At 41.1% G+C, this 22,202-nt stretch overlaps 2 protein-coding genes across 8 annotated transcripts in view; one reads left to right on the forward strand and one right to left on the reverse strand.

Moving 5' to 3' along the window:
* The window catches only part of nacc1b (nucleus accumbens associated 1, BEN and BTB (POZ) domain containing b), a 31,653-nt gene extending 19,425 nt beyond the window's left edge, over positions 1–12,228 (reverse strand). For 3 of the 6 annotated variants that reach the window (XR_007569881.1, XM_050043354.1, XM_050043353.1), the window contains exon 1: positions 12,090–12,228. Coding sequence is in view for 4 of the 6 variants with exons in the window: in XM_050043354.1 (XP_049899311.1) it covers positions 12,090–12,184 (95 nt within the window). In the remaining 2 variants the exon portion in view is untranslated. Of the gene's footprint in view, positions 1–10,762; positions 11,703–11,754; positions 11,841–11,907; positions 11,956–12,089 lie in introns of those variants that run through there. The other 3 variants (XM_050043355.1, XM_050043357.1, XM_050043356.1) reach the window with 3 other exon arrangements.
* Positions 12,229–18,065: 5,837 nt separating this feature from the next.
* Positions 18,066–22,202, forward strand: part of trmt1 (tRNA methyltransferase 1) — a 23,990-nt gene continuing 19,853 nt past the window's right edge. The window contains exons 1-2 of one of the 2 annotated variants that reach the window (XM_050045636.1): positions 18,066–18,271; positions 21,048–21,420. In XM_050045636.1, coding sequence (XP_049901593.1) covers positions 21,056–21,420 — 365 coding nt within the window. In that variant the 5' untranslated portion in view covers positions 18,066–18,271; positions 21,048–21,055. The remainder of the gene's footprint in view (positions 18,272–21,047; positions 21,421–22,202) is intronic. The other variant, XM_050045635.1, reaches the window with a different exon arrangement.

Raw genomic sequence — 22,202 nt, forward strand, 5'->3', positions numbered from 1 at the left:
CAAGTGTATCAAAGTCCAAGCAGCGGGTGGCCTGACCAGATTGTATACAGTGCTGCTGTTGTGCTGCACTGCTCTGTCTTCTCTGACTGTGCACTGTCAGTAGCCCTTTTTACACAGAAATCGTGCCATAGGGCCGCTACAAAGTGCTGTCTTTATGCCACCTTTGTGTTTTTACACAGAATCAAACAATGGCAGCATCATGACGCTCCAGTGTGTAATTTTAGTCAACATGCTGGCATTGCGGAAGCAAAAGAAGCATGACGTGTAACACAACAGCGTCAGCCTCTAGTGTGACATAAAACCTATGCGTCGCAGCAGTGCTTGATAAACAATACCAATGGCAGTACATGGTAATCACAACCATTTAGTATCCCTGTTACATGGCGGCTGATCTCGTCCTCTGCTCGGATGATAAGGAGCATTGTTTTCCCACTTTGCAGACATTGTTGGCTGTGGTTCTTCTTCTTTGAGTTAGCCGCCAACTGCTATCAGCTGCATTTTAAATCTCCCAGCCCTTTTTAGACGTCGTTTCTGCACCGTTACTACCTCCGATGCCGGCTTAAAGGTAAGACAACGATGTCCACCCATTCCGCGATTGTACCTTTTATACAGGACAGTATAACTGCATGAAATTCCCATGTTGACGAGGCAGCGTGAAAGGGGCTAGTGAAAAGGCCCTGACACATCAACCTGATGGTTGGCCGTCAATCAAAGTTGGGCAGTTGGTGAGCATCTGCTGCCCTGGTTGGTGCGTTGCGTACTGCACCACTGGCCCTCGTTGGCGGTAGTTGGCCCTTTCTTCCGCTGAATCAACACATCTTTCTGTTTCGGCACAGCAGAGCCCGTCGGCTCATAACATTGATTGGCAGTTCAGCCCAGAGTACGAGAAGAGAAAAGGAAGTGAGAAATTTAAATGAAGAGCTAAAGTCAAGAGTGTGTTAGGTCAAAACAAACTTGCTACATGCAGTAAGAATTTTTTTCTTGAGCCAGTAAGCGCTTTAGCAGATACATTTTGTAAAGGTGTGTGTTATTGTTCACTGGCATCCGGTAATATTGCTCTGTTCTTTGAACATTAGATTGTGTTGTTCTTGTGTCCTCTTTTCGCACCTCGACATTATACTTTTTTTTCATTGCAGTAGAAAATGGACACGTGGCATGAGAATGAGTGATAAGTGTTAATTGCATGAGTCTCCCGATCAATGCGTGAGTCTGCAGCCCTGCACAACATATTCTCCGTACCTTGTAATGTGCACCGCTGCATGTAGAGCTGACAATTACAGCTCAAATATGACGCACGTGGTAGTTCAAGCCCTGTAAGGAATGATAGGGATACAGATGATTGAAGGGAAGGTGAGGACGAGCACGATGAATTGATAAATGTAAAGACATCAGACTGAGGAAGAGAGGACAAAATGAGGTAGCAGGTCAGGAAAATAAGAAATAAAAGACTAATGACACAAAAATAACAGTAAAAAAAAAAAAGAAGGACAGGCAGATGTGCAAAGGGCAAGAAAGACAGAAATGAGGAGGAAAGAGACTTGAACTAAAGAAGTGAAATGTATGATGATTAATGAATTAAGTATTTGGTAAACAACTTAAATTCGAAACTCTAACTTCCAAATGAAAGAGAATTTTGGGCCACCAGCGACGGTTATATAAGCCATCTTTCTGTTTTTTTTAACCTTGTTTCATTACATCTAATTCACAGTTAATAAACAGTTTGGTGGTTTTTGGCCTACTTTGTTATTTTCTCGTCGCTCCTTCTCAGTCAAAACACAGGCTCTTATATAACTCGTCTATTTCACTCATCTTTTTCACCATCCAACAAAGAAGCCTGTGATCAAAAGTGGAGGAACTGTCTAACTCGTGACAAAAAAATAAACAAGGAGTCTATCTCTGAAATCATTTTTTGTCTCAAGACTGAAGGCGTCACTTTTGACTGGACCCCTTATTTTCGTTTATAAATGCAAAATGCATGCACAGACCTACTGTAATTCTAGGTTAGATGAGGCAGAAGTAAACACATGAGAACAAAGGGTGAGTCGCTCATCTGCCGAAAACATACATTTAATACATAATCACGACCCCCATGTGATTGATGGTGTACACACTTAGTGGACACGCAGTATTTGGACAGTAGCTGGTTCTGAGTTCTGTGATGTTGAGCCTCTAGCCTGGCTACAACCCAAAGCAAACCACTAATAGCACACGGTATGATAGTGATTAGCCTTGTTCCTCCACTGGGAGGAAGACTCGCAGACGAGACCTAGTAACCTAAACAGCAGGCTGCTACATCGCCTCCAGGTCTCCGCAGAAATGCTGGCGAGAACATACACTGATGCAGCAGCCAGAAGGTCACAGAGAGGGCAGGTCAACAGATATTTCAGCATTTTTAGAACTTTGATCGGGCACTCAACACTAATTCAAGGACTGTCTCAAGTCTCGCTGAACTGCAGCGTCAGACTAACTTCTTGGCATCAGCTTGTCTGGATGGTAAAAAGGCAAACTTCATGGCGATAAGAAAACCTTAATTAAAAATCTCTTTAAAGTAGCAGTTCAACCAAATATCAAAAATACATATTTTTCTTCTAACCTGTAGTGCTGTTTATCAGTATATATATTCTTTATGTGAGTTGCTGAGTGTTGGCGATATCAGCTGTGGAGATGTCTGCCTTCTCTCCAACATAATGGAACTAAATGGCCCTGTGGCTTGTGGTGCTCAAAGTGCCAAAAAAAAATACATTTGAAAACCTCAACAACAATGTCTCTTTCATGAGCCAGTTACTCAAGATAATCTACAGACCCTGTTGTGAGCAGTTTAATGTGGGAACTATTTTCTTTCTACTGAGCTAAACCCGCCAAACATATCACCGCACAAAAGGTAGCATGCATCTACTGATAGCTCACCTAGCACGACAAAGCTATCAAATGTTACAGCTGAGCCGAGGAAGACGGCATTAATGTTTACAACATGCACTATCATGATCACAGGCTTCTCATCAATGAAAAGATTCACGCTTCCGTCTGCGTGGTGATGCGGTGGTGTGAGGTTCGGTTCGGTAGAATGAAAGTTCCTTGAGGCCCTGACACCAAGCCAATGGTTGACCGTCGGCGAGCGCCTGTCAACCTAGTTTTTGATGATGATGATTATGTTGAATCAGCGTTGGAGACGGCAGGGCCTGTTGGTAAATGAAATCACTCTAATTGGAAGTTCAACTCAGTACATGTGAAGAGAAAGGGAAGTGAGGAAAGTAAACAACCAGCTTATGTCAAGAAGGAGTGAGATTGAAACAAACTTATTATAAAAGGTAAGATTGTTTTTTTAGCCATTGAGCTCTTTAGGAGAACAGTTTGTGATTGTGTTATTCACTGCTATTTCATGTTACATAACCTTTTGTTCTTTCAGCATCGGGTTGTCTTGTTAATGTGCTAACTGGCTAACTAGCGTCATGACGGTCTTCTGGTTTCCCTTTTTTGAATGACGAATACAGACTACCGCCATCTACTGGTCTCTTCAAGAATGGAAACTGTCTTTAATAGTGTAGTTTATTGTTATTCAATGCCTGGGCCACAATAAACTGATGGTTCATGGGAGATTTTTAATGGTTCACTAAGGGGTCATTTGAAAAATGTATATAAATGAACATTTGTCAAACCATGTCTCAGTAAAATAGCTTCACTGCTGCCCACACATTTAAGAGTTCATGTTAAAGAAAGATAATTTATTCATCCTTCAAGCTCTAGTCTACAGAAAAAAACAATCATCAGCTTCTGTATAAACACAGGAAGTTGCTTTACTGCTGCACCACTTGGACTGCAACTACAGACTTTAATTATCAATTAATAAATCCATTATTCTATGACTGATTGCATAGTCAATGCCCAGTGCAACTTCCCTGAGTCCAGGGAGTCCACTGCCAAATGCTTACTTTGCCTCAACGATTGTGAAAAACACAAAGGGATTCAGTTTTTTAAATACAAAGCAATTAATGTATTTTTGTCAATAGTATGGCGAACTGTCCAGGGTGTACCCCACCTCTCGCCTAATCACAGCAGGGATAGGCCCCGCTGTGACCCTGAATAGGGCAAGCAGTTACAGATAACAAATGAATACATGAATAATTATCAGTTGGTCAACTTTGTCATTACTAACTACAACAAAACATAGTGTTGTCATTCCGAGACAGAGCAATGATTAACTGATTAATTGACCTTAATAGATCACGTCAGCGCTACACTCCACAGTCATAAAAAAGGTCTACATCCATGTACATAAACTACCGATAGAATAACCCTTCAAATACAATTGTTTAGACAAATACAATGTGTTTACTCTTGAGTAGCCTACGTGTTCCCCTTCATTTTAAGTTTGTGTCACTGGAGCATTTAGAAAAAATAGGTCAGCTGAAAAAATGTGTAAAACCATCCATCCATGGCACTGGACCGTATCATGATAACAAATCCAAATACAACAGCACTGTAATTTTCAGCTCTGACCTCAAGCATATTACAAACCACTATGGTAGAAATCTGATTCAGTAATTGATATGTAGTGCTTATATAGTCAACAACGTTGTGTATTACGAGTCAGACAAAGAAGGAGTGCAATGACAAATGCTGAGTAAGAAATATTGCTGTAGTGCCTGGCACTATATCTGAGTGTTCAGGTGTTCAGTGAAGGAAGACAGGCAGAGATATCCCTGATCAGGGTTTACAGCCCTCTCTCTGTTTCAGTTTGAATGGGATAGTTACCTCCACAGCTGGAAAATGTTAACACCATGTGCTCACAGCCCAGCTGGCCTTACATAATATAAAGCCAATATTCAACAAAGTCTACTGAAGCCAATTAGGTGGTCAAGATGCTTTTGTCCTAGGGCTGAACTAATATCTTCTTCTGAGTGTTTCTCTTACATGTAGCATGTATGAGAAAGTATTAGTTCAGGTCCCTGCGCCACAATGGCTCCCCGCTCCTTCAACAGCTATCATCCAGATGTTACTGAGCACTGCTGTTCAAGTAGAAATTCACAGTAAAAGACATTTAATCACCAAAGAGTTGGGCGTAAGTGGCCCAGAGGGCAACTTCTCACCAATGCACAGACCCTGGATTCAGGATCTGGAGACTGAGGGTAAAAGGACAAAAAAGAAAACTAGCAGAACCTTTATATGACCATTTTGTTTTGTTTTTTTCTTGTGTTTAAAGGAATACTTCAACTACAATGACAATTAGTATGACAATTAGTCAAACCATGCTACACTGAATTCCTGAAGAAAAAATATTGATTTATGGTGGACCATGTTTAACACCAGCAATGTCCATTAATAAACTCTTATAGAACTCGTGCACTATGGTTTAAAGTCTGTAAATGTACATTTTCATATACCTTTGCTCTTGTTAAATGTGGTCCCCTCTCAATCCATAGCCCCTTTTACACTGCCGGTTCAAGGCGGGAATATCGCGCCGTTGTGCTGCCTCACTGTTTTGTATGTGAACTGTCAGGGAGGACAATGCCGAAATGACGTCTGTATAAACAGGACAGAAGGCAGGTCGGGACCATGGGTGGGACAGGTATGATGATAAGACGACGTGTTATGTGTGCGATCCACTGCAGGAGATTTAAAAAGCAGCTGATAGCAGGTAGCAACTAACTAAAAGAAGAAAAACAGCTGCTGTAAATGTCTGCAAATTGGGAAAAACAATGATATCCTGAGCTCTTTACCCTCTGAGCAGAGGATGAGATCAACCACTGTGTAACAGAGAAGGTAAATTACTGTTATTACCATGTTATGCCATTGTTGTTTTTATTTAGAAAGAAGTGCCAACGTCGTGTACATGTCACACAGGAGGCCGACGCTGTTGTGTTAAATATCACGCCTCTTTTGGTTCCGATGCTAGGATGCTTTCTAAAATCACACACTGGAGCAGGATGATCCATCCCTCCATTATTTGTTTATTAGGGGTGCAACGATACACAAAATTCAAGGTTCGTTTCGGTTCAATATTTTAGTGTCAAATGCATCTGATAAATCACCCATCTTCTGTGGTGCATTCTTAGCAGCAGAGTATATATTACAAAGAAACAGCTCCCTGTAAATATATGAAATAAATATATGTAATATATATCATTAATATTTTGGAACATTTGAAACATTCTAACAACACAGTATCAACCAACAGTATGGCGTACAATTCTATAAGAATATAAAAAAAACATCAAATGAAAAATTAAATGTATCTGGTGCAGCTATACCCGACACATTTTCTGCTGTGCATACTTAGCACCGGGGAAAGTTTGTAGCATGTGTGTTGTTGTCGTTCCTTGTTTTTGTTTGGTTCCACCTATTTTCGCATCGGGGTGATGTCGGCGTAAATGTGTTGTCATGTTTGTTGTATTTCCACTGTTGTAGTTTATCGTTGTGTGACACTTGCGACATACCGTTGTATTTTTGTCCACGACACGCTTGCCATCAGGGTCATAATTAACACGAAAACCACAGTAGTTCCACACGCCAGATCTGAAGGATGGTAGAGGATCTTCGATTTCGGGTATATTTGAGGCATTAGCCATGTTGCAACGAGCTAGCTTTGCATGTAGCTTCAGCAGCTTGTTTTGGTCTGAATGAATGTGTGAGGCGCAACTCAGTGGATCTGCGCTCGGCAATGCAGCCGGTGGTGGCATAAGGTGGCATAGTCAAGCGCAGATCCACTGAGCTTTCAGCACAGAGCGCATCGTCAGAAGTTGATAAAATAAATAAATAAAATTGTGTATTGTTCGTTTCATAGTGCGTACCGAACCTAGGCCATTGTACCGAACGGTTCAATATGAATAAGTGTATCGTTGCACCCCTATTGTTTATGTGTAAAAATGCAAAGGAGGCATAAAGAAGGGACTTAGTCGTGACACTATAGCACGATGTCTGTGTAAAAAGGGCTAAGATATTCACTGTTTCCAGGGAGCCATTTTCACTACAAATTCAAGGTAATACGGCATGACTAACTTATTTACAAATGGTCATTTTGTGGGTGAAGTATTCCTTTAACAAGCTAAATACAACTCGACAAAGCTCAGCCACAAACACATTTGATAGCAATGCACTCTTTTTAAGGCAAACTCCAACTTTCGTTATTAGTCCGACAAAAATGAAGGGCTTTTTTCAGCCACCATTTCACACCAACGATCAGAGATGGAACAGGCACAAATGTGGATTTCTTCACACCCAGGGTCAGTAGCCCCTTTTACACTGCCTGTTCAAGGTAAGAATGTCGCGCCATTATTACGCCTCACCATTCTGTATAAAAGGTATAATCGCAGAATGGGGGGGGGGCAGAGTTTTCTCGCCTTTAAGCCAGTAGTGGAGGTGGTATCAGCACTGAATTGACGTCTGTGTCTGTCAGTTCACTGACATGACATTAGAGAAAGCAGAATTAGATTTATTGTATTAATCCAACTAAAACCAGACTTTTAAAATGCATGTTAACATCTTAGTCCAACTGAAATCGTACTAAATAGAATTTCTCAAAGGCGAAAAACACCCAAATAATTGGGAGTCAAATTACTCCTGCATGTGTACAGTAAATTGGACCCAAACTGGCCAAGGTGCTTGGTGCATGCTTCAGTGTCCCCACAAGGCTCTGAACTGGAAGTCAGAAGCATTGCATGCGTAACAGAAGAAGAAGGAGTCACTAGCAACATGGTGAAATCTACATCCAGACTCCAGAGCCGTGCATTTTTGGTCGGATGAAATGTACAGAGTTGTAAAGTTGTCCACCATGGTACCAGTTTGCCACTAACTAACCGTAGCTAACTTGTTTGGTCTGTGACGTAAGGTCAACTAGAAAAAGGTCCAGTACTAACAAGCTGAAAGGGGGCATATCGCCACCTATCGTTGTGGTGTCAGACTTACTTCAGTCAATAAATCGGTTTCCTTCCTGTGCTTGTATACTGGGACAAGGACAGTAATCCAATTAAATGGCCTTAATTAACTGTGCATGTTAACGTACAGTGTGTTAAAGGGACGGTCGGCAGGACGAAACAATGGATGTGTCAGGCGTGACGTTTTGATGGCGTGTTATGCTTAAGACCCACCACCGGAAGATTCAGAAAGCAGCTGATACCAGTTAGCAGTTAACTAAAAGAAGAACAGCAACCGAAAATGTCAACAAATTTGGCAAAATGAGGTCCTAGGGGCTCCTTAGCCTCAGAGCAGAGGATGACATCAACTGCCATAAAACAGGGACGGTAAATTATTGTCATTACCATGTTACGCCACTGTAAAATGGGCTAATGCCGTGCAGTGCAGCAATCCTTTTAACCTTTGCTGATCTGTAGTAGGTGGCAACAACTTTTATGTCATCCGCCATGACATAAAAGTTGCAACCTCACTTTACAACCTCACATTCAATATACACCATAAAATAACAGAGTTTTAGTGGTAGTTAAAGGTCCACCTGGGGAAACTTAAACGAGGCAGTTCTCCGAAAAGCAAGATTAACAAAGCAAGTAAATTACAACTCTTTGACAGAATCCACTAACACCACCAACTTAGTATAAGAGCATCTGAGGGTGGATTTGCCTTTAAATTCTAGCTCCTTTGGTGAAGTTGCTCCTTGGCCAACAATAAAAGATAGTGGTTGTAGTGGGAAGCTTCCAGGTGTGAATGTGAAGCAGGGTGCTGTAGCGTGCGTGCTCAGCAAACCTTCCCTGCTTGATAAATACAGGTTGAAAAAAAAAGTGGGCTTAAGCAGTCCTGAGCTCCAGCCTGACGCCTACACAAGGGCAGCGCTGAGAATAAAAAGGCCATCAGCATTTCATCATAATTAATTTTTAAGTTAATAGCAACTCATTATTTTTGATAGATATAGGCATGGTAAGTAGGGCAGTGGGCTTTGAGAAGGAGTAAAGTATGACTCTTTACAACCCCAGTGCTACACATTTCATTGTAAGTATTTTAATTTTATTATTATTTATAAATGTAAGTTTAAAATTCCAGACTAGTGCCTGCACAGTTATGGTTATAATAACCACAACGTTTATCAGCATCTCTGGGTGCTTTCAATAGCAATTTAGTCGGAATAAGATACTTAAAAATTGCCCAGATGCTAATATCAGTATGAGTACTGATTGTGTATTACATTATTATAATGCCTAATTAATTGGGCAGGCTGATTCTGGACAAAAATCAATTAAGATTGCAGACTGCGTATTGGATAGGGAGCACTTTGTACAATTTGATCTGAACAACACTCCCATCATATCAAAACACTATTAGCGCCTGAGTGTATAAATTACAGTTTAGTTTTCCACTACTTATTTTGTGAGAATCAATAATGTTTTGACATAACTTCCTGGACACCGTACCTTGACACATTATTGTGCCTTGACAGTTTGTGATGTAAAGAAATCAATATGCATTATATTAATGTAATTATTGTGCAGCTGAAGTGGCCCGAGTGTTTTCTCTCCATGCATTTTGGGTCGTATCCAGGATTTGTTTACATACATTACTCCTACTTTTAATATCATGATCTTGATGGTGACGTGGATTTCTGTCTTATCAAAGCAGGTCACTGTATCTAAGTGTGATGACAGAGCTGCAAGGTTGAGATCAAACGCTGCTGGTTTTGACCTCTGCAGTGGCTTGGAAAATTTAAAGTACAAAAAAAATTGCATGATTTACTGTCTGCTCCCTAACATCTGCACTGCTCATGGCCTTGAGCGAGCAATTGAACCGACAAAGTGTCCCAGTGGAGCGTCTCAGCGACCAATAGCAGATGCCTGTGGTTGTTTCCAGGTGTAAATATGTGCAATCACATGAATAATAAGCAGGCAGTTGCTAAGACAAAGCATTTGTGTGAAGAAAACCATCCATCCATAATCAGAGGTGAAAACAAAACGTAGCAGCGCTGAAAATTATATCACACATTCAGGACGACACCAGCATCTGTGACAAAAAAACTTAAAATTGCTCTTGTGTATTTTTGCAGCCTGCAAACAAACTTTTTCTGTCACCCGAGCGAACTGCCTGCCTGATTTGATCCCGACACACTGGGGAGCACTGATGTCATCCAAGGACATCCTAACAGCCACCTTTTCCTCCCCACAGGTCAGAGAGGTCACAACAACTTCCAGGAAACATAAAGGGGAGTTAATTCACACCACTTGACCCTTGCCCTGCTGTCCCCATGTGCCCTATTATATGCTCCACTCAACTATGTGTGTGTCTGCCTGTGTGTGTGTGTGTGTCCTTTACAACTTTATAAGTTCACCTCCAGTGCCACAAACTCTGGTTTACTTTATGCACACTAACCACATGCTCCTGCTAACAGCCAAAAAGAAAGTAACTTGATCACAGCAGTCAGTTTGCTGGCTTCTTATCAATCAAAGCAACTATTTGCATCAACACCAACACACACATGTGATATCAACATCATTCACGACTTAATCACATTCAGTTTCCTGGTTTAGGGAGGTTAAAGGTGGCCTGTTAGCAAGTAGCAAGCTAAAGCTAAGGCTAACACTGGCATTAGTAAAACACTTCACCTTTGCATATAATTCCCGAACACGCCGTTAAATAACGTGGAGTAAATCCCAGCCTTGTTTGGGGTTTAGTTTGGAGACATTTAAGGCTGAAAATGTTATATTTGCCGACACTCGTGGGCACCAAAATGTGGCTATAGCGTAGCCTCCCCTGAGCACGACTAGAGCTGAAACTTCAAAAACGAGATTTTATTTATACACATCAATTATACATCAATTAATCTCACATGAAAGACTAGCAGAGCCGATGTCTCGCCGGTAGACGCCTCGGGAGGGAGAGAGCCCGCCACTAGCGGGGCAGCAGGGGCAGTCAGAGCGGGCAGAGAGCTCTCGGTGCCCCGCCGTGTGCCAGCCTCGATGCCCGGTAGGATTTGGGAGTCCTCGGCTGGCCCGGGCCGGTGTGTGCGTGCGTTCAGAGGGAGGGAGGGAGGGAGGGGGCGGCAGCGGAAAAGGGACAAAAAGAGAGCTCTTCTTCTGTATCTTGTGTGCCAGCCCGGTTTCAACTCCCTCCCGACACGCACACGTTTATCGTCCGAGGAACCGGGGGCACGAAATGTGCCACAAAAATAGTCGAGGGGATAAAATATTCAGCAGTTTAGCGCTCTCCCCGTCTCCCCTCTTTCCGTGCCAGCGCGGTGTGATGTCCGTTTAGACCGAGTTCCCTCCTTCTCCTCCGGCCGAATGGCAGCTACCGATACGGGACAGACACGCGTTGTTCCCCTCCAAAATGTCGCTTATGATATATCACAGCGATTAAATTATTTATTTAATCTCCACCAAAAATGGGACCCACGGAGCCACACGGGCTGCGTTCACTTGGCCGAACTCCGACGTGGACATTTGTGTGTTATTTTCCCAACTGGAGAGGAGAGTGGGGTCTACAGCGGAGGGCGATACTGGTACTCCATCTTTAGCCGACATCAACAGGTCATCCCGGGACACAAATGCGCTGCAACTGTGGGCGAGACAGACGGATGGATCCGGCATGGCGAGAGGGGAGAGGAGAGGAGGGGAAAGGAAAGTAGGGGGTTGGCTGTAAAATCTTAACCCGTTTACCGACAGGACACCGTGATATTGGGCGAGTGCAACGACTGCATGCGCTTTTTTAAAATTTCAGCACGTTTATGGAGGAAGAAAAAAAATGCACCCCAAGTTAGTTTTTGGGGAAAGTTCGGGAATGCGGGAGAAAGAAGAGCGGAGGACTCATCAAGTCACTCACCGAGGGAGAGGGGAGGACAGCCCGCGGCGACGAATGAGTGGAGCCGGTGAAGTGGTTAAAGTTTGGTCTGTCCCCATGAGCCCATCCCCCACAGTAGCACAACTTTACCACCCCATCCCCTTAAAAAAAACAATAAAATAACAATAGCTTTACCTCCACTTCAACACACAGCCGCAGACCATACACCACCCCTGTATCCAAATTCACCCATCCGAATTCAAGAAAGCACCCCCCGCACACACACACACACAGTTCAGGGCTCGGACATCTGACCGACCCGTCTCGCCGGCCGAGCCCGAACCGTTGTCCTCGGTGACCCGCCGTGCTCAACTCACCCCCTCGGCTGTATTCCGCTGGAAAGTGTTTCAATGGAGGGCCAGCGCAGAATAAGCGGTCTAGTGTCTCCCTCCGCCTCGCTACAGGCAGCCATTCATTGTGACTGTAAGCTGTGAACCAGCAGCCGCACACAATTCACGCATACACACACACATACTACACGCACGCACGCACTCGCACATGCAGGCGCGGGGAAGAGCGCAGAGCTATCGAGGAGGGGGACGCAGAGGAGCAGAGCGGGGATTTTTTTTTTTTTTTAAGTCTCCCAGGGGTTGCAGACAGATCGCAGAGCTACCGATCGGCTAGACAGACAGGTAGACAGACAGACAGATGGGGAGGCAGTCGGCATCGACTCATTACTTTTGCCAGTGCTGCAACGAATTAACACTGCACCTTATGCACTGTAATTTCAGATGCCAATAATGAGTAGCCCATGTTAATCAGGTGGGCGAGCTGGACTGCTTCCACTGATACAGACTGGAATATGAATTATCTCAGGCCTGTTCCCAGACATTAAACTTCTCCCATTAAACTATTATTTTTCCCAATTTAAACTATGCACATAGGCAGCATAATGTCAGCCAGGCAAAGCTTTGCAAGTGTACCAGTTTAAGTATAAGGGGAGTTTACCTGGCTGCTTGTCACAATAGACCTCATTAAATCTATAGGTTTTTTTATGCAAAGCCATAAAATAGCATGGCTGAAGGGAAACTATGGGCTCACGTCCAGATTCAATATGTTTTCCTCAGCATTACTAAAAATAACTTGGCACATGAACAATAATTTGGATGAGTTATGGCAGAAAAGTTGACCTGAGTGCACGTGGGAATGTTGTTTTTATGCAGACACAAAATAAAAGAAATAAAAAAAAATTATTATAATTATATTTTTAATTATTGTTTTTTAAAAGTATATTAGAAGGCTATTATCAGCCTATTACTATTAAAATTATTTTAATTATTTATTATTCTTTTTTTAAATTATATTATTGGGCTATTATCAGCCTATTAATATTATTTATTTATTTATAAATTTATTTATTATTTTTTTTAAATTATTATTATCAGTCTATTGCTGTTATTATTTTTATTTATTATCTAAATTATTTAAATTATTATTATTAGACTATTATCACTCTATTATTATTATTATTATTATTGTTATTATTGTTATTTTATTTATTTTTTTAAATTTTTATATTTCATTTAAATCCTTAGTTTATTTTATTTGGAGTCCAGCCCAGGAATGCCATTCGATATAATGTAACGAGCAATATAACACACCATGTCTTAAAACCAGAAGTAATCAGATTACATTTGAGGGAGTAGCGGATTACAGGTCTGAGCCCACGCGCCGCTGCAGGCAGGTAGACAGGCAGCGTCCCCAGCCGACCCGACTGTCTGAGCCCCACCCACCAGTCCACCCACTCAACCCCGCTCTCTCACTACTCACCGGGCTGTCCTCTCCCTTGGGTGGCGGAACCGACTCCCTCCTGACCGACACCGCACGGACCGTACAGCCGGGCGCCGCCGGTTCGATCCCGCTGTCTTCTGTGTGTGATAGTACGTCTAGACTCCGGGCAGGTGAGCCCTCCGGGGCCTCCAGGCGCTGCGCACAGTGAATACTAAACAGGATGAGACTGCATTCAGGCACGGCACTGCGCTCCCCGCTCCCTCTCTCTGTCATGCCAAATACTATTAACTCTATAATTCTCCTGTGTCAGATGTATAGCGCCACGCTCTCTGGGCATTTATTGTCACAGCGCCCCCATCCAGATGTTCAGGCTTGTATGCGTACAGTAGAGGCTGATAGGGGTTTTTTTCACCCACATTCATCCATGTCCTATTTTATGGGAAAATGGGTGCAAACTATTAAATAAAACAGCGTGGTGGTAGATGATGTGACAGTAAGTGTGAAATACTGGGATGTGCATTGCTTTTCATTGTGGGTCAGGCATTCATCACAGACATGGAGGCAGTGGTTCAAGTATTCTCCTAATGTAAATGGAGCAATGCCACATAGAAAACACTCAGTTACACCCACACCAGTTATTTGGATTTTTCTTTCTTTCTTTCTAGGTTACTATTCAGGATAAACTCCAGGGAGATCAGATCAGAAGCCTCTATATCAGGGGCAGAGGCGTAAATACAGACTCACTCTCACTGGGGCCCGGGTAGAGGGGCCCGACTGCCACCTGGAAATACGCTCGTAAATCACGTCAAATCTAAAATGGTGTGATTTTCCACATCTGCCCTCAAAAAGACAAACCCATCCCCATCACTGTCTTCTGTTTTTACAAAATAATATCAAACTATAGCAAAATTATATGCTTATTCTACATAAAACTATGAACAAAATATTTAGTTAAACTAATAATTTCCTATTTTCTTTTGTAGTTTTTGTCATGTACAGATATGTACTGATGATTGCTGGGTAAAATGTATGTCGATGTTGTCTCTGTTTAATCATATATCAAGATGTGACAATTGACAGTGGCTAGTTTAGGGCAAAATCTCAAGACTGATAAGCTGGGCACATCTGTAAGCGGCAGTAAGACACACTGTTGATAAAATATACGTACGCTTGAAACTCCGTGTGTGTGTGCTTCATGACTAGTAACTATACGGCGCACTTGGGCCCGTCATTATATCCTGCAATGGGGCCCATTATAACTACCTTACTCCACTAATCAGGGGTGTCAAACTCATTTGATCTTAAGTGGGTTGGACCAGTAAAACCACAGCATAATAACTTATAAATTACACCTTCCAGTTGTTCCCTTTCTTTAATGTAAATAAGTACAAATACATTCAGAAAACTTTCATCTATTTACAAAACAGATGATGAACAGCTTGAGACGTCTTAAGAGAAATGAGTGTAATCCCAACAATATGTCTCCGCTTTTCCTCGTTTAGTTAGTCTGCTACTCACTGTCACAACATGTGCATTTTTTCTATGTATTTCCACACCAAACTGAGGTGGAAGCTATTGAGGAAGCAAAGGTTTAGGCAGTGCCTTGGCAATAGGGTTCCACTGAAATTGTTTTAAAGGTCCAGTGTGTAAGAGTTAGAGGGATATAGTGGCATCTAGTGGTGAGGATTGCAGACTGCAACCAGCTGAAACTTCTCCTAGTTAGAATCCTTCCTAGATTCCTTCAGTGTTTATTGCTCAGGAGGTTTTTACCGGGAGCCAAATTATCCGCAGTGATCTTTCCTTCTCCGAAACAAATGGACCAGTTGATTAAAACAGGTAAAAAACACTGAATAAAGTTATTTCATGTTACATATCAGTGATTTTACAAGCCTGTTTGGCATGTCAGACACAGGCTGCTAATCTCATTTATACTCACCTTTTTCTTCTGATAACTTAAGATCCAGATGTTCAGGAGCTTTTATCGGGCAATGCATAGGATCCATACTAAAAATGTACATACGTACAAAAGTCAAAAATGGAGTACCCCAAAAAATGTTTGACTATTTCACACCATTTGCATTGCCAATTTCCCATCTCCAAAACGTTCGGAAGCATGGGTCAAAGTTTCTCCCATCAAGTCTATTTTTATAAATCACACCTTTTTCATGGGAAGTGTTGTACACCTCTTTCAGGCCTTGTTTTGTGCGTACGCAATGTTCATAAATGAGACCTCAGGTGATTTAAAACTGGCAAAAACCATGAAGCAGTTTCACGTGGCAAATCAGTGTTTATTGTACGCTGTTCAGCTTGTTGCAGACAGCCTGCTTGCTGGCACCTGCTAATGTGTGCTCAGCTATATTCTCTGATAACTTAATGCATGCTCATCTTATTTCTGATTCACACGTTCAGGAGGTTTTGACCATGAGCTGAATTGTCCGCAGAGGTCTCTTCCTCTCCAAAACAAATGGACCCGGCGATTTAAAACCAGTTAAAACAAGTTTCACGGTAGAAAACTGGTGTATTACCAACACTGTTCATCGTGGAGGGGCTGCTACCTATGGAAGCTTACCTGAAAACTTGAACAGCCCTATCTAGAGCCACATTAGTCACATTTAAACACACTGAGCCTTAAAACACTGGAACCAGCTTATAAGTGAATTATATAATAATAATGATAAAGTTTTAAATTGTAGTTAGGTTGTAAGTAGTGTTAAGTAGAAGTACAGAAGTAGTTCATATCAGCAAAACGTCTAAGTAACCATAGGCCTACTCATTATGCAGGCAAGACTAGCTGTCGAGCTGAGTTAGCTTTATTGCCCTTTATTGACAGCATCATTTTAATACAGCAGATCTAGTTAAATTAGTTTACACAGCCTATGTTTGGGTAGTTTAATCTGTAACAATAGCCTATTTTTGAAAGATGATCATATGTTTTGTATGTAGGGGAGACCAGGGTTGGTTGCCATACCCAGTTTGTTTTCCGGTCCTTTGAAGGTCACAGAAACAAAAATGTATCATCCAAATGTTTGCTTTATCAACCTGCACTCATGTCTGTTCAAACCTCTGAAAGTCACTAACTTTTTTGGTGAGGGTAACATTTCAGTCCTATGGTATAGAAAGTAAAAGAATTGGTCTGTGTACTAAATGTATCATAAAACTGTGTTGGATAGAGATATTGGAAAGTGTTACTTGTAGTTAATAGACGAAGGGATCAGCTACATTTTGATATAAGATTTGAAAGTCTGTGATTGGTAATTGTAGCTACCTAATCTCATCACAAAGTTGGATCAAATGTGAGCAGGGCAAGTGTAAAACTAACAGCTGCAACTGTAACTGTGTTTTTGGAGATGAACTCTACTTTGAAAGATTTACACTGTTCATTTTTTATGATTGTTTTAAATGGTCAGTGGCAAAAGTAATTAGACATCTCTACTGATGCATTGCTTTAAAATGATGTGTGGTTTTAGAAAATGGCAGATATTCTATTAAAAATTAAAGGCATGTACACCATAAATTGAGGCATAAATGCACAAATTTGTGTATACAAATTCACCAGAAAGTAAGAAATTAAGTGTTTGATGCCCAAAAATGTTCTTGCAGATGACTCCCAAACCCCCATTTTATAGAATGAAGTCAGGTAATTAGGGACACTTTTTGGTATATTACCAATAAAACCAACTGGAACTCTGAAGACTATCTTCTGTGTTACTTTTAGAGCTTGTTATGGTTCTTTGCTATATTTCTATAAAGGAAATATGTTGCCAAGTAAAGTAATTTATAAACTTTGGACCTTCAAACGCATCAAGAACCTTGACCTCACTCCGGTGACATGTTCAGGTAAAATGGCACAGTCGTGTTTTTTAAATGGTTAAATCCATTTTTAGCAGTCCAGTCATTAATCTGTTAAATCATTATTGTAGAGAAAAGAGAAAATCAACATGCCACACTTCCTTGGAAGCAGAGCAAACCTGCATCAGTGCCCCTGCAGCACTGTGGTCCCATGCATGTGGCTGCTTCACTGCAGAAATATTAAAATGTGACTAAAAAAAAACATAAGAACATGAATAAAATGATAAATGTTTCAAAGGTGTGTTTGTTTTGCAGCTTAAAGAACTGAATTCATATCAAGTAATATGCACTTTGCCATGTGTGACAGCTCTCTTCTGAGGATTAAAACTCTAAGCAACAGAATCTGTTTTATTTATTGTCCGTAAATGCATCACTCATCACACCATAACGACCTAAATTCACTTTACACTTTTCTCTGAGGCAGTTTTTATCCTCACATCATAGGTCCGGGGTATTTTGGTTAATCCATAGGCTATGTTTAGCCTTTTCATCTGAATGCATCACCAACTTCAGGCACGGTGAGATTAAATTAGATTATTCATGAAAGCGGGCTGATGTGTTTTCCAGTCTCCTCACATGTTCACTGCGGGGGAAAGTAGGCCAGCAGTGTGTGCTGCGGCTGACTGATCGACCCGCTCCCTCTTGTCCTTACATTACACCGCTTCCCTGACGTTACACAGCTCCACCGCCTGAGGGGCGGGCAGCGCTTTCGCTTTCTCCCCACTGGCCGCGCGGGCTTCCGTAAGGACGCTGAAAACATGGCTGCTTCCATGTGCTAACGTGAGAGTAAGCTGGGAACCTACACCGGCGAGGAAACAGTCACCACACGACCACCTGCATCGCCTTTGAAATAAAACAGCCTGACAAATTTAGGAAAGCAGTGTTCGCCTGGAAGGAAGCGTCACAGGTAACGTCACGGGTGTGTATTAGCTTAGCATAGCTAGCAAACAAGCTAATAACTTTGCTGGGAAGAAGTAGCATAACGCGTCATTTCTGTGTTGTTTAATAAGTTTGTTTTCATGTAACCACATTAGCCAGAGCAGCAAACAGTTTCACTCCACTGTGTTGGCGTGTTAGCTAACTGTTGTTGTATTAAAAAACACGCAGCTAAAGCTACAGGTCGGATTAGCCTCCTTTAATCCTTGGCTTGACTCTACTGCTGGCACTACTCATGTTACTAATCGATTAGCAGAAGAAAATAACAGTAATTCTGATCAGAAGGGAAATAATTTAAGTCATTTATCACGCAAAAATGTCAAGTATTCTCTCTCAAATATGAGGAATTTCTCATTTTCTCTGTTTTACATGGCAAGGCAAGTTTATTACACAGCACCATTTAGATACAAGGCATTCAGAGTGCTTTAAAGAGGCATAGGAACACATTTAACATAAGACATCAAGAAAATGTTAAAACTACATTTAAAAGACAATAAAAATGTGAGAACAAGCAAACAAAGATCAGCGAGAACTTGCATTGAAAACTGTAAAATAAGCAAGTTATGTGTTTGATTTATTGGGAAGCCTCAGTAAGCAATAATGTTTTAAATTCTGATTTAAATGAGCTGAGAGTTTTTGCAGACCTCAGTTATTCAGGTAGCTTGTTCAGGGTTTCACAGGTCCTTAAAATGTCTTACAATATCTTATATTCAGTGTTACAACAGAAAGGCCTTAAAAGTCATTAAATAGACTTAAATTGGAATTTGTAAATTTCGTTTCTAATTTCATTTATATATTTTTCTATTTCTTTTTGTTAAAATGAGTGAAGCCTTTCTATGTAAAAGTCCACATTTCTGATGTTACAAATCTTTAAAAAACTACAATACTGTCATTTTACTTCATACCTGCACTTACCTGTTGGCAAAATGTAGATTGACGTAACTCACTCTAATAACCATATTCCTACGTAACACTTACCTCTGCACAAGACCACGTATATAAAACCTGCCTGCAATGCTTACCTGAGATGTTTCAGTAAGTAAGACATGATTCGTCCAAATATTTGTCGTAAACTTGGTTAAAAGGCATGAATGGGTTGAATGGGTCTAAAAACATTAAATGTAACTGTCTGATACCTGTAGACACCCTGTTGTTCCTGGGGCTGGGAGTCACCAAAGATATCCTGATTGTGATATTATCAGGATTATACTTAGGCAACAATATAATTTAATGTGATTTTAGATGTTTTTGCAATGTGCTGAGTCATGCAATAACATAAACTGCAATTCATTAGCTTTTTTCAACTGCAAATGAAGAAAGAACCTTGTCAACATCTGTTTTTATCTAAAAAGATAGAGTGTCAGTCTGTTCCTTTTGCTTCAGTCACTTTTATTACAGCGACATGTATCTAGTGGACTGAAAAAGCAGTTGATGTTATTATTCTTGTAGGCTACCAAATTTGTATTTGCAACGTTAATAATTTATGTAACAAAATACTGATACTTGGCATTTGTGTATTGAGACAATATTGCTACACAAAATATCGCAATACTGTACTGTGTCGCACTCCTCCTTGTTCCACAGGTGGGGACGATAGAAACTAAAAGCAGCTTCACCTTGTTTGGTTTTACTCCACTAAGTAACACTAGGTAAACCTATCCTACATGACCTGAGAGGTCTGGATGCTTTGTAACATACAAGTAAATCAGACATGTATTTATTTATGCCCAAGACAATTTAGACGAATAATAGGATTTTAAAATCCCCCCTTTGACACACAGGAAGCCAGTGCACTGATTCAAGGTCAGGTGTAATGTTCTCCCCTTTCTTGGTGTGAGTAAGGACTGTTGCAGCTGCAACTGTATGATGGATTTTTTTGTACTGAGACCCATGAAAACACCATTACAACAGTCTAGCCTGTTGAAAAAAATACATAAACAAGTTCTTACATTATCTTAACATCAGTGTACTTACATCATCAGTGTAAGCTAAATGTTTTATTGAGGAGAGTCTGTAATATTAGTTGGCTAAAACAAGCAATTTTAAGACATCACCTTCAGATCTGTAATATTTTAATGGTTGTTGTTTGTTGCAGCCCTGCCATAGAGTATACATGGCAGTGTATATTGTAAGCTCACTATTTTTGCAGTGAAAGACACAAAGCTAAAGGCATTGATATTAGTGGTAAAGTTGAAATCTACAAGTCATAGGTAATAGATAGTCTTATAATCGAGTCAGCAATAGACAGAAAATGAACTAACAACCATTTAAGTTAATATCCCAGCGAAAAAACATTAACTGTCTCCAGCCTCTCAATGTGAGGATTTGCCGCTTTCCTCTGTGTTGTCATTGTAAATGAAATTGTTGATACAGGCTTATATTACATAGATCCAAATCTGCAAGCTTATTTAAATGAGAGCACAGCAGATACACTGGCAAAGGATGATATTATTGGCTGATTTCAGTATATTGGTGTTTGGTATATGTTGGCTCAACCTCCAGAAGCTTCAGCACAGAAATGCCAAATAAATGTTTGAGGTAAGTCAGAGACAGCCATTACACAAGCAGTGACAAGTTATTTGTTAGTTGGAAAATATGCTTAGTATATACCTTGTTCACAAATTTCTAATAACCAAAGAAATATGTTTCAGAAGTCCTGTGTCATACAGGTTATTTATTTAATTGCACACAACTGGACAAATTTAAATTGAACTCAAAACATTTTGCCGCATTCAGACATGTCTTTTGTCTTTTTCCAGACGACTTTATGCTGGTGCAAACAGTTCGGCTGTTCCCTCTCATCATTTCCCGTCATCTTCATCCTTCCTGCGCCCATTCTGCCAGACAGACGTTTCAGTGGAGTTTAGGCAGTGCTGCTGCTGCCAGCAGGGGACTGAGATCCATGGAGCCCCTAAAAACTGCCTCAGACGTCCCCACCACCAAACTTGCTGAATCTTCAGCAGAGGAAACAAGCGTGGCACCAATGGACACAGCAGCTGACAAGGAGAAGACGTCCCCTGCAGGACTGTTACCCGGGGAGACGGTTGTCAAGGAGGGCAAGGCGGCCATCTTGTTTCCCAGTGCCAATGAAGTGTTTTACAATCCTGTCCAGGAGTTTAACAGAGACTTGACGTAAGCATCAACATCTTTGGCCTTTACCCTGAGGACACATACTTGCTCAGCACCACAGTCATGAGTCTCCCGAGATGACCCCAGTGTGAGGTGGTTCAGCACAGTAAAGATAAACATGATCCTGTCATTTGGCATGATTCAGTAGTTTACGTCAGTGTGTTTGTTTTTTCTTTTCACTGTAGAGACAATTAAAAAATCATTGGAAAGTCATTTTTATGCTTTCTGAGAACATGCAAGGTTGTTAAACTAGAGAATTGTTATTTTAAAGAATACCCCATTTTAAAAAGGGTTAAAAATAAATGCTTAATGTAGTGTAACAGAAGCAGAAGATATGCTATTTGCCCAGCAAAATACTGTACATTCAAAGTGGGCTAACATCTGCTTGCCACCATGAATCTTTGGGCATACCCGTCACCTCAGCTTGTTGCGGCCCGAGTGTACTGAAATGAGCAATGGTGCAAACATTTCTACAATAATTGAAGTAGGGATGCACCGAAATGAAAATTTGTGGCCGAAACCGAAGCCGAATAATATTAAACGCTTGGCCGAATACCGAGTACCAAATACCGAATATCGTTGTTTAGTTTTTCATTAGTTTTTGCAGATGAACCCCTTCCAGATTAGTGTTGTCACGGTACCAAAATTGGGACCCACGGTGCGATACCAGTGAAAGTATCACGGTTCTGAGTAGTATCAGGATACCACAGCAAAAATGAGGCAGATGTGCCTTTTGTCATTTATAAAAAGATAAATCACTTTTCTATAATACATCAATGATATTT

Source organism: Epinephelus moara, chromosome 5 (assembly GCF_006386435.1).
Source record: "Epinephelus moara isolate mb chromosome 5, YSFRI_EMoa_1.0, whole genome shotgun sequence".
NCBI lineage: Eukaryota > Metazoa > Chordata > Actinopteri > Perciformes > Serranidae > Epinephelus > Epinephelus moara.